The sequence below is a fragment of the Octopus bimaculoides genome, chromosome 3 (assembly GCF_001194135.2).
Source record: "Octopus bimaculoides isolate UCB-OBI-ISO-001 chromosome 3, ASM119413v2, whole genome shotgun sequence".
Taxonomy (NCBI): domain Eukaryota; kingdom Metazoa; phylum Mollusca; class Cephalopoda; order Octopoda; family Octopodidae; genus Octopus; species Octopus bimaculoides.
The window spans coordinates 15,394,452-15,411,309 of record NC_068983.1 but is presented as its reverse complement, the minus strand read 5'-3'; the positions used below and the strand labels follow the sequence as shown (position 1 = coordinate 15,411,309).

General features: G+C 32.8%; 1 protein-coding gene across 1 annotated transcript in view; it reads left to right on the top strand.

The window, feature by feature from the left end:
* The window catches only part of LOC106869250 (helicase ARIP4), a 71,257-nt gene that overhangs the window by 36,459 nt on the left and 17,940 nt on the right, over positions 1 to 16,858 (top strand). Inside the window, exons 6-12 of the mRNA XM_014914910.2 lie at positions 1,357 to 1,705; positions 4,177 to 4,347; positions 5,366 to 5,480; positions 6,361 to 6,588; positions 8,878 to 9,055; positions 9,362 to 11,047; positions 15,400 to 15,518. Coding sequence (XP_014770396.1) covers positions 1,357 to 1,705; positions 4,177 to 4,347; positions 5,366 to 5,480; positions 6,361 to 6,588; positions 8,878 to 9,055; positions 9,362 to 11,047; positions 15,400 to 15,518 — 2,846 coding nt within the window. The remainder of the gene's footprint in view (positions 1 to 1,356; positions 1,706 to 4,176; positions 4,348 to 5,365; positions 5,481 to 6,360; positions 6,589 to 8,877; positions 9,056 to 9,361; positions 11,048 to 15,399; positions 15,519 to 16,858) is intronic.

The window sequence follows — 16,858 nt, the reverse complement described above, 5'->3', positions numbered from 1 at the left end:
AGACACCATTTCGAGCGTGGCCGTTTTCGTGCGGGTGACACGTAAAAGCACCCACTACACTCTCTGAGTGGTTGGCGTTAGGAAGGGCATCCAGCTGTAGAAACTCTGCCAAATTAGATTGGAGCCTGGTGTTGCCATCCGGTTTCACCAGTCCTCAGTCAAATTCGTCCAACCCATGCTAGCATGGAAAGCGGACGTTAAACGATGATGATGATATATATATATATATATATATAAATTCAGTAAGGTTTTGTGCTAGGCCCTCCTTCTCTTAATATTAGTAGTAAAATAGTAAAAACCAAATTCTTATAAAAGCTTCAGTTTGTAAATGACTTAGTTTTCATTGCAGTCATAATCTTTGTAATATGATTACAATGATAAGGCTCGATTAATAGTTCTGAAAGTAAACATTAAAGATACTAATTGGTAGTAAGAGACCAATAGAAACTTATTATTTAGGGGAATAGCTATGTTGAGTATATAGGAAGAAAATAAGTAGTAATTCTTTATCATATAGTCAATGATGAAATGAAATCTTTGACTGATAGGCAATCAAGAAGTTCTTTAATTGTGGGTAAAAGAGTTGAGAATTAGTGTTTTATATTAGGACAATTGAGTGCAAATGCTTAGAAAACATTTAGTCAACAAAAATATCTTCTTGATGTGTCTAAGCAGTAACTATCCTGGCAAGGACTTACAATGCAACTAGATGCTTCTTGCTGAATGTAAAAGTTAAGTGTAGAACTCAATTTATGTATATTGTTAAGGTAGTAGGCAGTTCTTAGAATATTAATTCATTTATATGATATAAAGTCTATATATATGGATAATGCTTTACTGCAGAAACTCCCAACCTATTTTGTTATGGAAATGCAGATGTTAAAAGTAGCTGGCTCTTTGTCCAAGTTATTATACATAGGTGTGTGTGTAGGCCTGTGATTATGTGATTAAGGTATTCAGCTCATGATTGTAAGGCCGTGAGTTCAACACCTGGCAGTATGTGTCCTTGAGCCAAACACTTTATTTCATATTGCTCTAGTCCATTCAGCTGGCAAAAATGAGTTGTCATGCTGAATCTCTCTGAGAACTATGTTAAGGGTTTGTATGTCTAAGTTTGAATGCTTATGGCATAAACCCTGCTAAAAACTGGTAAGGACCAAACTAGTTAAACTGGTTGGTTGATTAGGTTCACCATTCAAGAATTACTTTCTTTTGTCTCTGTTCCATTCCCTTTTCTCTTTTTTTTTTTTTTTTTTTTTTTTGCTTCTATAATAATGTTTGTATAATATTTTTTAAAGCAGGAAGGAAATAAAATCAAAAGTATATTTGAGTTTTCTGATATTTATTTTATTTCAGATTGGTGGCATCAGATTTTTGTATGATAATGTGATAGAATCCCAAAGCCGATTTAAATCCAGCAGCGGCTTTGGCTGTATCTTGGCTCATAGCATGGGCTTAGGAAAGACCATTCAACTCATTGGCTTTATTGATATATTTTTGCGTTTCACTGAGGCTCAATCTGTGCTTTGCGTTGTTCCAATTAACACCATACAGAATTGGTTAGCTGAATTTAATATGTGGTTACCTGAAAAATCACCCGAGGACTCTGAAGATAAAGCTAATCTTGATGTCACAACAAGAAACTTCAAGCTGTTTGTTATCAATGATAATCATAAAACAACTTTAGCTAGAGCAAAAATACTAGGTAAGTAAACGTGTCTTCTGTTTGAAAAATAAATTTCTAATTATAGTGGAAAAGATTTTTGTAATACTTTTATTTTTTTAATTTTTTTTTTTTAAATAGACTTAGTCATAAGAGAAAGGACAGTATCCATGACTCCTTTTCGGACTTCTGTGATTAGTGGGAGGAAGGAAGAAATTTATTTTCAGAATAAAGACCCTGATCTAACTGCTTGAAACAGAATGGCATTTGTTAAAGACACCCAGAGGGCCAGGTGTTAAACTGAGCAATGAATTATCTTTATCATTAAGTAACAGTCTGATTGAGTATGGAAATCTGTTTGAGGGCTTCTAGTTTGTAAACATCTTAGCATTTTAGTTTCCCAAGGCTTGTCAGAAGACTTAGCAAATGAAGCAACACTTTTATAAAGACATGCTTATGACAACAAACATAGGTTATACAAAGCAAGTTCAACTGATATCTTTAGTTATGCCATGTCAATGATGTATGATGCTAGAAATATTGGGAGTAAGGTAGACTTTCTTAGTGAAGCATAGCCAATTTGAGGTTATTGGTGTACAGGAAAATCTGTTTTCTTTTTTACCTATTATTAAAGAAAAATAAATTTTTAAATTTTAATGATTATCCTTTTATCATTAAAACTTGTCCTGTAAGGGTGTATATTAGCTGAAGTTCAAATCCCAGCTTGCTTTCCATCTTCTCAGAAATAATAAAATAATTACCAGTCAACTACAGTATCAATTTAATTGTGGTTTTGGTTGAATCTAGACCATCATTTTAAAAATAAAATCGGGTGTCTTTTTATTTCTTAGTTTCAGACATGGTTCGTTTGCAGTAAAGTTGAAAGTTTTAGTTCTCTGAAAAAGTTCTAGATAGAATTAGTTTACTGCTAGTTGATTTGGTGAGCCCTATTTTCCTGTCTTTTACAAACACGATGAAATGTACAAGATCCACAATTAAATTAGCTACTTCATGTTACACATCTTCCATGAAGACCACATTGTTTGTTGAAGCCTATTGATGACCATACAATATCAAGTGCTCGTATAAATTATGGTTATTCTTGATGTAAATATTTTATAATGGAATTGAAAGCTGTCCTGGAGAATGAATCAGTTCTGCTTCTATTTTTATAATATAATTTGGTTAGTTGAGTGAGAGAAAAATTACCAAGACTTGAGGCAGCCAGTTCGTATGTTTGCAAATTAGGATGACTGAATATTCTAGTTACTTATTTGGTCATCTATACCTACAGATGTGTCCAGATTTCCACATAAATTGTTCGTTATGTTTAAGCCAATAAGGGAGCATCTACATGGTTCTGCTAAATGTTTCAACTAGATATCTTTCAAATCACATTCTTCCATCAAAGAGAAAGACATTGAATAATATAGACCTAAATACATATGTATTTAACCTTGACCTCAATACACCAAGTGTATGTAGGTTTCAACTGGAATGGCTTTGATCCTAAACCTGCAGGTTCAGAATTTGTGGCTAAACTATAACCTTTTCCTTTACATTTCATTTATGTAGGAAATCTCTTTGTCACTATCTATAGTATATTTCTAGATGAGAAAAGTTGATGGAGTAAGGCCATTAGTGTATTTTCCAACTTGGTTTACCAATCATGTAGATTAAAAGCAAGTTTGATCCCTCAACAAGATCAAGCTTATTTCTACACTTCAATCTTTGCCTTTCACTCTAGTATCAATAAAACAATTTCTAGGAATTGTTGATTTCATTGATTATATCTGTCCCATAAAAAAAAAAATGGTTTTGTATCATTATCATCGTTTGTCTGCCTTCCATGTTGGCTCTCTATGTAAAAAGTTAGAAATTTGATTGAGATATGTTGATTACAAAAATAATCTGAAAGACTTTAAAGAAAATTTCAGGAACAATCACCCTGTGTATAGACTATTTTACATGTGAATAAATACAATATATGCAAATGTTTAGTCACTTCATTATTCCTATCATCATCATCATCATTTAACGTCCGCTTTCCATGCTAGCATGGGTTGGATGATTTGACTGGGGACTGGCGAACCAGATGGCTAAACCAAACTCCAATCTGATCTGGCAGAGTTTCTACAGCTGGATGCCCATTCCTAACGCCAACCACTCGGAGAGTGTAGTGAGTGCTTTTTATGTGCCACCGGCACGAGGGCCAGTTCGGCGGTACTGGCAACGGCCAAGCTCAAATGGTGTTTTTTACGTGCTACCTGCACAGGAGTCAGTCCAATGTTTTGTTCACATGCCACCGGCACAAGTGCCAGTAAGGCGAAGTTTACATATATTGAATTTAATCAAGTTTAACATCCAGTTGAAATTACTGGTGTCTCAAAAACTTTTTAAAAAATCAAAAACATTTTTCTTGTTAATTACAGATCAACTTTACATTTATAATGTTTGAATATTATATGATTTTAATGCAAATTTTCATTAATTTCATCTTCTTTTTTTCCAAGATGAATGGAGTCGTGTAGGTGGAGTACTTTTGATGGGATATGAAATGTACAGATTGTTGGTAACAAAAAAGTGCACTTTTGGTCCTCCCCCTTCTCGAAGGAAAAAGAAGAATAATGAACCGATTGTTATAGATATTGAGGAAGAAGATATGAATAAAAAATTACATTTAGGTAAGATTTAAATTTGATATTTTGCACATAAATTTAGTTCTGTTTGCCATTTATTTAAATAGATGGAAAACTATTTTGTATCCTGAAAAGCAGGAATGTCAAAAGATGTAATAATAATTAATAAATATCAATTAGCAATACAATACTTATATGATAGTATTAGTGTGACTGTACATATACCACCATTTTTACATCCATTTTTCCATTCTGACATGGATCAGAATAATCTCATAGCATCTCACTCATTGTAGGCCTCATCATCTGGCACCGACAGCATCAAAGATAATCAGACAACTCTGTACCTAATATCAGCCTTCCTAGATATATCATGTGACATAACACATGGAGTTCATGCTCCCATTGTGTTCCTTTTTTAGCATGGTTTCTAAAGTTAGGTGCTTTTCCTCTTACTAACAACTCGACAACAACAAAGGATTTTAATTACTTCTTGTATATATTTCTGACAGTACTGCACAATTTTTAGTTGGCCGATAACTAAGTTTTGTTAAGTAGCTATTCAAACATTAAAAGGCAGAAATTCATTCCTTTTTCTTTTGCTATTTTACTAATGTAAACTTTCTAAGCATTTTAAATAAATTTAGTTCTTAGATAAAAAAATGAATTTATTTATTTGTTGTCTCATCAGGCAGATAATAAAAAACAACCATATATGGCATTTTGAGAAATGTACAATCTAAAGAATGTTGTTGGGTTTTTGTTTGAAGTCATATTTTGGTAAATTTTTCAGTGCAAAGTACTAATTTGATATGGTCGTTCTAGTCAGTATGAAGATTTGAGACATAAGTTGCAGAGGGACAAAAATTTTTGAGACATGAATTGCAAAGAGACAAAAGTACAGAATTAAATAGGAATTTAAATAGAACAAAAAAATTTGTGAAGTGTTCAGGAAATTGTGTTAAGAGGCCACTATATGATATGAAGCTATTTTTTGGAAGTTCTCTTGTAATTATAACAAAATGATATTTAAATGGTTTACACTTTAAATTATATGTTCTAGGCATTCAAAAAGCACTTGTGAATCCTGGACCAGATTTGATTGTTTGTGATGAAGGCCATCGCATAAAGAACAGTTTGTCTGGAGTGGCTCAATCATTGAAGAACATTAAAACAAAGTGAGTTTTATTTAATGTAAAATTTTTCAAATATGAATTTCATTTCCATAAGTTTTTTGTTAATTTCTGTTGATGAAATATTTAACATTGTGCAATGTTGATGATTGTCGTCGGTAAAACTGTTCAATTATTGGAACTGATAAGGGTTATTTTGTTATATTTTTCTCATTATTATTTTGATAGTATCAATTTCTTTTTCAAGTTAGCGTGAGTTGAGCTAGTTTTATTTGGTATCTCTTGTCTCCAATTTATAAGAATTAGTATTGGCCTTACTTTATGTCATCCTTAGCTTACATTTACTTTGTGCACCATTGAATCCTATCTTATGAAACTTTTTCATTTATATTGCCTGATTAAAAAAAGAAATTTTTTTTTTTTCTACCTAGTTCCTCTCTCATCTCCAATCTCTCAATTAAGGCTGTTTTCTTAATCTGAATTATCTTGAACTTTATACAATTAATTGCTCAGGCACATTTTATTCCTAAGCAAGTTAAGTAAGGTTTTAGTGGGGATGCATTGGTCTGCATTATATAGCAATGATTAAATGAAGTCTTCAGTTTATTACTTTTCCAATTCGTTAAATGTCATGAATTCTGTTTTCACCCATCATATATACAGTTAATTATTTTCTTCAAGCATTTCAATTCTCTCAAATTCTCACTGTACATTTTATTAACAGAATCTTTTGTAATGTAGAATTCACAGTATACATTCCCTGCTTTATTACTAGTTATAGAAGGCTTTCTGCCTAAACTATTTTGGAGAGAAAAACCACATTGTTTTGTCAGTAAAGGAAAATCATTTTTGTGTTTGTTAATTTAATCTTAAAAATTAGATCTTTTAACTAATGTTTATTTTTAAAACAATTTTTTTTTTCAAGGAGAAGAATTGTACTAACTGGTTACCCGCTGCAGAATAATTTATTGGAGTATTGGTGCATGGTTGACTTTGTAAGACCTAACTATCTAGGTACAAAAGCAGAATTTTGTAACATGTTTGAACGACCCATCATGAATGGTCAATGTGTTGACAGTACACGTGAGGATGTCACTTTAATGAGGTACAGAGCCCATGTTCTTCACAGTTTGTTGCAAGGATTTATTCAGAGGTAAGAAATATTTTTAATTTTTTCTTTTTAATAAACCAAGTGGATGACAGAGTTGATAGATTACCAAATATAACATTTTTAATGTTTAGAATTAACCCTTTTTTTACCATCTTTCTGTTGAGATACTCTGTGTTTCTTTCAATTAATTTTAAATATAACAAAGAATTTAGTAAAATAACTTAGTTATCATTAAGCTAGTGTTAGGAACATAAATTGTGACTAAGGTTTGGTGGAAGATTTTGGTTCAGAACTTTTGATAACAAGTTGGAATCAAATGGGTTAAAATCCAACTGGGTTTGACTTTGTCTTTTATCCTTTTGAAGTTGATAAGCACTGGCCAAGTACTGGTTTTAATAGACTACATTTCTCTCTTGAATTTGTGACCTTGTGCCTAAGTTAGAAATAATATTTAAGGAAAGTAAATAAGACAAATGGAAGTATGCTTAACAGTTTCATCCTACTTTTGCTCTTTTAAATACTACTAAGCTCCACCTTTGCTTTTTAACATTTAGGGTTAATGAAACAAGTCTAGTAGTTTTTGTTGGGGGTCACTTCAGTTGTCCCATATACTAGTCTCCTATAAAAATTGGCTATATTTTTGGGAAAAGTTTTCAAAAAAAATTTTTTCGTGAATTTATTATGGTCTGTGCATTGCACATTATTACATTATTTTCTGGCCTTATTTGATTTAACTGTTAGCATGTCTCATTTATGTTCTACTTTGTAAATGAATAATTAGCAATAGAATGAACATGCATCTGTAAAAAAGTATTGCTTTATTGTTATGTAATATTCTTACTAACCTGGAAAAATGATTACGAAATTTTGCAAATAATACTTTTGATTATCACAAAGTTATGAATTTCACTTAATAGTATTGAATATAGAAAAAACAAAAAAATTCAGTATTTTGGCTCTTAACAAACCAAACGATGAACTAAAAACTGTTATGACATGTACAAATGTGCAATGTAGCAAAATGGGCAAGTTATGACATTGACATCAAACAATAAACTGACAGATATATAATTGCAGATATGAGTGCTTTATGCTCGCCACCACACTTCTATCTCTCTATCTGCACATGTCAAAACGATTTAGATGTTGTTTAATGTTAATATTTCATTTTGTAATTTTTACTTCCTGATTTAGTTTTGTTATATTTTATCTTAAATTTCTAAATTGTTAAATGGCTTTCTGTCCTCTCAGAAATAATAAAATAATTACCAGTCAAGTACTGGTATCCTAAGCTATATGACTATGCTTTTACTAAACTACAAGTTCTAAATTAATTTTCTTTTTTCTTTTTGTTATTTTTAGATATCACATTTTATTTTTAATTCCTATTTTTACTTAGCTGATAATTTTTTTATAACTGCCAAATAGGCTCTGCTTAAGTAATTAAACATTTCTATTAGAATGTTAGTGATATATTTTTCATTAACACTATTATAGCATAATAGTTGTTAACATGTTCTTAAAATATAAAAGTAAACAAGAATTTAGGAGAATTTATTAGCCAAAATAAAAGGAAAAGAGGGAGGCAATGACAAGTGATCGAAACCTTTGGCAATTTGTTGTGCTTGAGAAGACACGTCAAGCCAAGTGAAATTGTAGTTGTGGTCAGTGTTGGTGACGCATAAAAGGTACCCGTGCTGGTGACATGTAGCGTGGTTGACATTAGGAAGGGCTTCCAACTGTAGAAACCACGCCAAACTAGACTTGAGCCTGGCACAGCTCTCTGGCTGACCAGTTCCAGTCAAACTGTGTAACCAATGCCAGCATGGAAAACAGGTGCAAAATGATGATGAAATCTCAAAGTAGCATAACTCTTTGATAGGAACCCATAAAATATTCTGTGTTCATATTTTTTTAATGTTTGGTGAGGAAGCCTGAGATTAGGATAATTTTAATAGGACACTTGAGTTGTTTGAGTTTTGTTTCCATGCTACTTGCTTGGTAAATAAAAGTGAATGTTATAGCTATGGTAGGGTCTTGTGTATGTGATACAGTGAGTTATCTGAGCTACCTAGAGACTGGATCCAAATTGTAATTGCAGTGGACTTTTTTTAATGTGAGGTTAAACTGTGTAGAGGATTAATTCTATTACCCAAATTGAGTCATTGACAAAATATGAAGCATCATATCTAAGTGCTGTATGTGCAACATAAATATTTAATACATGGATAAGCATCTTTAAAAAATGATTATCAAATCTACTTTCTTAATAGAAAAAAAAAATTTTGTTTTTGTAAATTAATTTACTTCACATTCTTTTCATTCTAACAGGAGAGGCCATTCAGTCCTTCAGTTTAGTTTGCCCCCGAAACAAGAACATGTCTTTACTATCCGAATGTCAAATATCCAAAGACAACTTTACAAGAAATTTATGGACTGCATTTCAGATTGTGAAATGGGAATGTGGGCAAGCTACAATCCCTTGAAAGCTTTCTCTACATGTTGTAAGGTAATTAATTTTCTGTAAAAAAATATTTATTTTATGACTTGCATTTGTCTGGCAAGTGAAAAATGTTTGCTTTTGCATTTTATAAGTTACAAGAAACTCCTCCTGGATTATCATTACTAAATTATGAAAAAACTTGAAATATCTTACATTAATTTGTTACAGAATTATATGTACATTTAAAAACAATTTTCATTTTTTTCTTTTGCTAAATTTAAAATATTGCATCTGAATTAATTATTGAATATTTAAAATCTGATTTCAATATAGTCTTTCAAAAAAAGTATTAATATCTATTGTCAAATTCAGATTTGGAACCATCCAGATGTTATGTGGAAAATTATACAACATCAGAAAACTCTTCTTGAAGACAATGACTTGGATTTTGAACCTGATGGAAAAGTTAATGGTGTTCAGTCAGGTGGTAAAAAGAAAAACAAAACTATTGGCAACTCTACTCGTATGAATGCAAATACAAAGAAAAAAATACTTCCTGAACCTATTAATATGAAAAATAATGCTCATAAATGTTGCAGCAACAATAGATCAAATACAAGTGACAATTTGAACCTTGGTTTTCAACCAAAAGGAATGGGAATGAATAGTTGTAGTGGATCAAGGGACAACAGTTGTTGTAATTACAGTTTAGGCCAGGATCTAGGGCTTTGCTGTAATTCTGGAATGCAATCATGTAACAGTCCTGGAATGAATAATACACCTAGTGGTAATAATACTTGTAATGATAACAGCCTTGAACAGAACATGAGTTTTATGAGTTCGAAGATGAGCAATATGAAGGACAATAATAACCAGTTGAGTGCTTCCTACTTAAATTCAACTTGCCATAAGGATTCTAACAGTGGTATGAGTACCATTAACCAAGGTTGTCATATGAATAATGAACCTCGAGGAGATATGGTAAGAAACCTGGAGCCAGGAGAATGCATGACTAGAAATGAGTCCAGTCAGAATAATTGCATTAATAACGACCATATGATTCCTGGTAGTCATATTGGTATGAATGCAAGTTGTGATCAAACTAATACAAGGCATCTAATGGACAGTGGAAGTATGAACAGTGAAAATCATATTGGGTCTTTAGGTTATTTGAATACACATTCAAATAGTGATGCTCATGGTTGTTTGAATACAAGTAGACATAATGATGTTAGCAATGTTATGAATGCTAATGACCAAATGAATTTAAACTATGGTTTGAATTCTGGAAGCCATATGAGTGGCAATAGTAGTATGAACATGGTTAGTAGAGATGTAATAAATTCCAATTGTGCCATTGGTGACTCTAGCAATTTAAATTCTTGCCCTCCTAGTGGTTTGAATTTTGGCAATCAGTCTCATTGCTATGATGCCACAAATAGCAATCATAACATGGGCCTTTCCAGCTTGAAGTCTTGTGCAGCAAATACGAATAATCACTTAGGTGGTAGTAGTATGAACTACATGAGCCATTTGGGTCCTGATATCAATGCTAGTTGTTCCTTGACAAATGATACCATGAAAAATATAAATATCGATAGCTGTGAACAAATAACAGACATAAAAAGTAATGTTACTTGCCAAATGAATAATATGAATATAAATCCTTGTCAAATGAACAGTGATAAGCAGAGTCATTTGAACAGTAACAACTCTCTTGGTATCGGTAACATGCTACTGAGCAATACAAATCAGAACAATCAGGAATCAAAGGATGACTACAACAGAGATATCAGTGGTCACATCACTCCCAATACTGGTTTGAATAGTTGTAGTAACAACACCCAGTTAAACACAACTGCTAAAGATTGTAAAAATGTAAATATGTGCAACAAAGTTTCCCAGAACATGAATATGCAGAGCACGAATATGTATGGTGGCAGTAACTCAACTGCCGGTGCTCATGTCTGCAGCCAAAGTGGAACACAAGGAAATGTACCTACTACAATTTCAACAACAGAGAAAAAGTTAGACAGCAATGTCCTTTCTTTAGACTGGGTAAGTATATAAATATATGTATGTATGTATAGAGTGTTTGAAGTGGTGTACAGATATTGTGTTTTAAGAAGAAGGAGGCAGTCAGAATTTTGGATAATTCTTTATTAGCGCTTTCATCTGTTCAGTGGAACTCTTCAGATATGATGCACAGAAAATTTCTTCAGTCTTATATACAAATCAAAAAGAGAATATCGTTTCGTTTTGTTTAGATGAGGAGAAAAGAGGAAGGAAGGGAGGAGGGGGGGAAGACAGAGAGAAAGGAAAGTAAAAGAAATCCTGGATCTTGGGATGGTCTTTGACTAACATGTGGTTGATGCTAAATATATACTTTTTACTCTTTTACTTGTTTCAGTCATTTTGAGCACCACCTTTAGTTGAGCAAATCGACCCCAGGACTTATTCTTTGTAAGCCTAGTACTTATTTTAATGGTCTCTTTTGCCAAATTGCTAAGTTACGGGGACGTAAACACACCAGCATCGGTTGTCAAGCGATGTTGGGACACACACACACACACACACACACACATACGATGGGCTTCTTTCAGTTCCAGTGTACCAAATAGCAAAATAACTAATATAATCAGTAGAGCATCTGACAAAATACCTTGTGGTATTATTTGTTTATGTCCATTTATATTCTGAGTTCAGATTCTACCTCAATTCACTTTGACTTTCATGCTCCAGTGTTGAAAAATGAAGTACTGGGGTTGATGTAATCAGCTATACCCTAAAAGTGGTGTGGAACCATGACTACAGTTCAATGACTGAAACCTTGAAAAGAAAATATTTTCCTGAACTGGGAATCTCTAGATGAGTCTCTGGTTTCTTACCCTGGACGAAACAGCTAGTCACAGTAAACCATTCAATTCTTAGAGCAATTCTTAACTCTATAAATCACCTTTCTTACAGCATTAGGACACAAATACACCCAAATTAGCAGTGTTTAAAGTAGAACGCTATTACAAAATGTGACTCGAGTAAGATATTGTTTCGGCTAAACCCCAAATTTAACTTGGCATTTTTCTTAATGTGTTTTCTAAAAGAATTAACCTCATGCAGCATGTTTTGATATTTTGACTTACATTGTTTTAAATTGATTTTGATATTTACCGAATGTCTTGTTATTAGATGGGTACCGAATTCAGATTTAATTTGAGCCAGGAGTCTATTTCTCAACACTTTAGTATTCAAACCAGCTGTATCTGGTCCAAATATTCTATTTTTGTGTTTAAACCAGCCAGATCCAGCTTCTCACACCTACTCTACAATGTCATTCTAAAAATAAACATTCACAACATTAAAGTCTCAAAGCTACAAGGCAGTACATGATTAATTCAAAACAGTGTGAATAAATAGACATTACATTTAACAGAATAATCCGAATACTAAATGGTTAGAGTGATAATGCTCTTAACTTCTAGATCACCATTGCTGGTACATTTTTGGGTTACTTACATTTACATTTCTCTTTTAGTGAAAGCAGCCATATTGAGTTGACATCAGCAATGGGCTTTCAATAGGATTATCAACAAATGTTATATATACTGTCATCATCATCATCATCATCATCATCATCATCATCACTTAATGTCTATGTTCCATGCTAGCATAGACTGAATGATTTGACAGGATCCGGTTGGTGTGAGGACTGTGCCATGCTTCAGTGTCTGCTTTGGGCATTGCTTCTATAACTGGATGCTCTTCCCAACACCGACCATTTTATAGCATGTACTGGGTGGGTTTCTTCATGGCACCAGCACTTGTGTGGTTGTCAAGCAGTTTGCAAGAATAAGTACCCTTTCAACTGAGTGGAGCTGCTGTAGTGAGTGAGATTGTTTTCTGCTAGGAACTGAGGGGTTGAAGTAAGAGAGGAACTGGTCTCTTGTTGTAGAGGGAGCTGTATGCCTGCTGACAATACAGAAGAGAAAGTAAGAGTGACTGGGGTGGAGCAGGAAGGAGATAAAAATAGTGGTGATGAGTTGTTAAGGTGGACCCTCAATGTAAGGGATGAGTAGGAGTGAGCGAGGGAATAGAATAGGGAGTGTTAGTTGGTAGAGGTTGCCATGGTGTGTGGGATTCAGAGATAGTTATAGATGGGGAATGAGTGAAGAAATGAAGATAATGACTGAAGAAAAATGATAGATTCTGTCCTTGAATTTTCTCAGTTTACAATATGGTTGTCTATCAGTTGTCAAAATTTGATTCCATAGTGGTATATAATTTCTTTTCTCACTCTTGAAGATTTATAAGCTTATTAACAGACATTTAGATATTTAACTGTTTTAAGTTTTTAGCTCTCCGAGCCATATTTTACATTGCTTGGAGTTTCTACCTATCGCAATGGAGCACCATTTATATACATAGTGATAGGAATATTCCTGACTGAAAAAAATGTAATGATCTGGATAATCTTGATTGTATGTTTTTATTTTTGTCTGTTTATTACTAGGCACAGATTTAAGTTTGTCGTACTGTTTATGCCAGTTTCGAACATTGGCTTCATTAACATTAAAATACCTTCTGGCAGCTCTATTGTCACGTTCAAATGCATATTCAACATATTTAATTTCTTCTTCACAGTAAAAAATTCATAAGTTCTGCCCATACAATAATAATGGTAATGACAAATTTTAAAGTTTGCTTAACATTTTATAAGTGTGAAAGGGATTAAAATTTCGATAGTCAGTATCAAAGGTTCTGACAAGAATAGGCTTAAAAGAATTCTGTTTACATAATCAATTTGGTCAGTCACCTTCCTCTGTCGGTTGAGTAAAGTGTCATCCAAGCTGATGTTTATTGGTAATTAAACTTAATTTGCAACACCTGTGCATATTTATCAGCTTTGTTTTTGTTAGTATTTCTTATTAACAACTTTTCCTATGATCATGATTTGAGAAGACACACAGCAGTATGCTAAAGATCGGACATAATCTCTTGTGGGCAAGAAATGTAATATAAAGTTTATTATAAACAACACAAACATTTTGTAATTTAATAGCTTTCAATGTGATACCTGTTAAACAAAATTATTATTAGTTATTGAAAATTTAATAAAATCTAATCATAAGTAAGTGAAATTATGCTAAATACAACTAAATTGAAAACCTTTTTTTTTTTCCTGGCTATAATCAGCAATTCTGAAAACTTTTGGGTGCGAATTTTACATGAGTAAAAGATTTTTTAAAACAAATTTTGTCCTGAAAATCACACAGGTGCACAAATTACACGGGTTTCTACAGTAAATGAATAAGCAATACATTTAACAGAGTAATCTGCAAGCTAAAGGGTTAAAGTAATAACAGATATTAACTGACATATTCTGTCACTGTTTTAAACAGATTTTGGGAAACATTATATCTTTTACAGGTTTAGACTCTGTTTATCATTAGATATATATTTGGCCTATTATTGTTGTTTCATAAATCTGATCATTTATCCTTATAGCTTGGACTAGTCCTGTTTACTTTACATTGTTTATTTTATTTAAGAGACATGGCATCAGTTTGTGCTAATATAATGAAGACAAGGGTATGTGCTGAAATGAATGTAGATAAATTTTGTGAGACATGCAACTGTATCAGAATCAAATTATACTCAATCATTTCTGTGAAGAAACTCTCAGATATTACTAAATAGGATCTAAGAGATAGATATCATCTAAAAGATGCTAACACACACACAAGCACGCATGCACACAGATATTGGGGCTTGTCACTATTCTCTGGCTCAATGGTTCCTGTCAAACCATCCAACCCACACCAGCATGGAAAACAGCCATTAAATAATGATAATGAGATGATAGATAGATAGATAGAGACAGACACAAACAATCATGGATGTTAAATGGTTGCTTTATCAGAATTAATGTGCTCTAAACTCTGAGCCTTTGATGACTTTATTGTTATTTTGTTGGTTCGTGAAGAGATTGTTGGATTGTTAACATTGTTATTATGGCTGCATCGTTATCTTGTTTACTGTTACTACACTGGTACACTATCTAAACCATCTGTCACAATATCGTGGTGGTTCCATGACATATTGGAGATGGCGGATACAACAGGTTTAGTGGATGAGGTAAAATAAGCCTACAAAGTTGATTTATGCAGTATTGGTACACAGCTAGCTAGTTCAGAGTATCTGAAATCGTTATATTTGTGATGGAAGAGACACAGGCAGCTAGAGTATATTAATGGCCTTCTGTTGATCTTAATAAATTATCCTTGTCATTAATGTTTTTCTTCCTATCTTTATTTTTTTTTTCAGATTTAATTAAAAAAGTGATATGTAATGTTTTCAAAAACATTTTACTGAGGTGGAAAATAAAATATTGTTTTTTGTAATTTCATTAAAAGGTAGCGGAAATAATGAAAGACTACACACCAGAATTACTGGAAAATGGTGGTAAAATGGTATTGCTCTTCAACCTTATTGAAGAATCTTTGAAAGTTAGTGATAAGATGTTGGTTTTTAGGTAAGTGAAACTGTAAGGAAAATTTTAACCTATGGTGTATATTTTTATCACATTTTGATAGCTATATTAAGCATCAGCTGCTAGCCTTAACCTGTAATTCCATTTTTTTTTACGTAACTTGCTTCTTTTCTTAATTTGAACTCTAATTATCATCTAATATCAGCTTGGAACATTTTTCTGTCACCTGCTGTTACTTAATTTGAATATTGACCCTTACACATGCAACGATCACAGTGGAAGAGGATCCCTTTCATTAAAACCAAGCTAAATATTTCAAACCCTTTTAAGTTTAATCAGTGTAATAATAATAATAATAATATTTTGTTTTGGTATAAAAGATGGGCTACTGCAAATATTCTTGCTCAATGCCACAAATTTGCTTGTCAGTTGTTTGACCTTAATCAGTTGAGTCCCTTAGTGGCTGACGATATGTTCATCTCTGATCACGAACAGAATTAGTGGGGGAGCATCATAGCCATGTGTTGAGAGGAATTCTTTGGGGTTTGAATAATTAATCTCCGGAAGCATGAGTGTTTCGTTCATCATCCTTAAACCTTATTCAGGGACGTTTTGAGCAGGATGGGCTACTCAACATGAAGAAAATTCTAATTGGGTCCCACCTGCAAGGTCATGTGCTGTTTATCTTGATATGATATCACCATGTTGCGCACACATGCTTGTGATGCATGTGCCTAGTGTATCCTTATCAGATGGGTAGTCATGATGGGTATATTCATTATCATCATCATCATCATCATCATTTACCATACGTTGTCTATACTGGCATGAGTTGGATGGTTTGACCAGGGCTGGTAAGCTGAGGGTCTGCTCCAGACTCCATTCTGATTTGTCATGGTTTCTATGGTTGGATGCCCTGCCTAACACCAACCTCTCCAAGAAGGCGGGTATTAAATGATGTTGTTGATATGTAAATGTTTAAAAGCATAAATAGTTTGGTAGTGTACAAAATAGTATATAAGTAATAATAGTGAAATTAATCAGAAGAAATAAAGGAATTTTTTCTTAGTTAATTTGTGCACAGAAAGTTTTAAATTTTCCAAGGAAATGAAATAAAATAAAATTAAATTAAAAAAGTAAAGTAGACTTTATGTTATTATATTGCCATTTTACAGTAAAAGCACAACATTCTCAAGCTCAATATGCTTCAGAATGTTATAATGAAAATGTTCTACTTCATTATATATTTATTTAGCCCTTTACCATTTGAACCGGCCATATCCAGCCCAAATATTCAAACTGGCTAGATGTGGCCTCTTACACCTACCCTCCAGTGTGATTCTAAAACTGAACAGTTACCTCATCAAAATCTCAAAGTTACA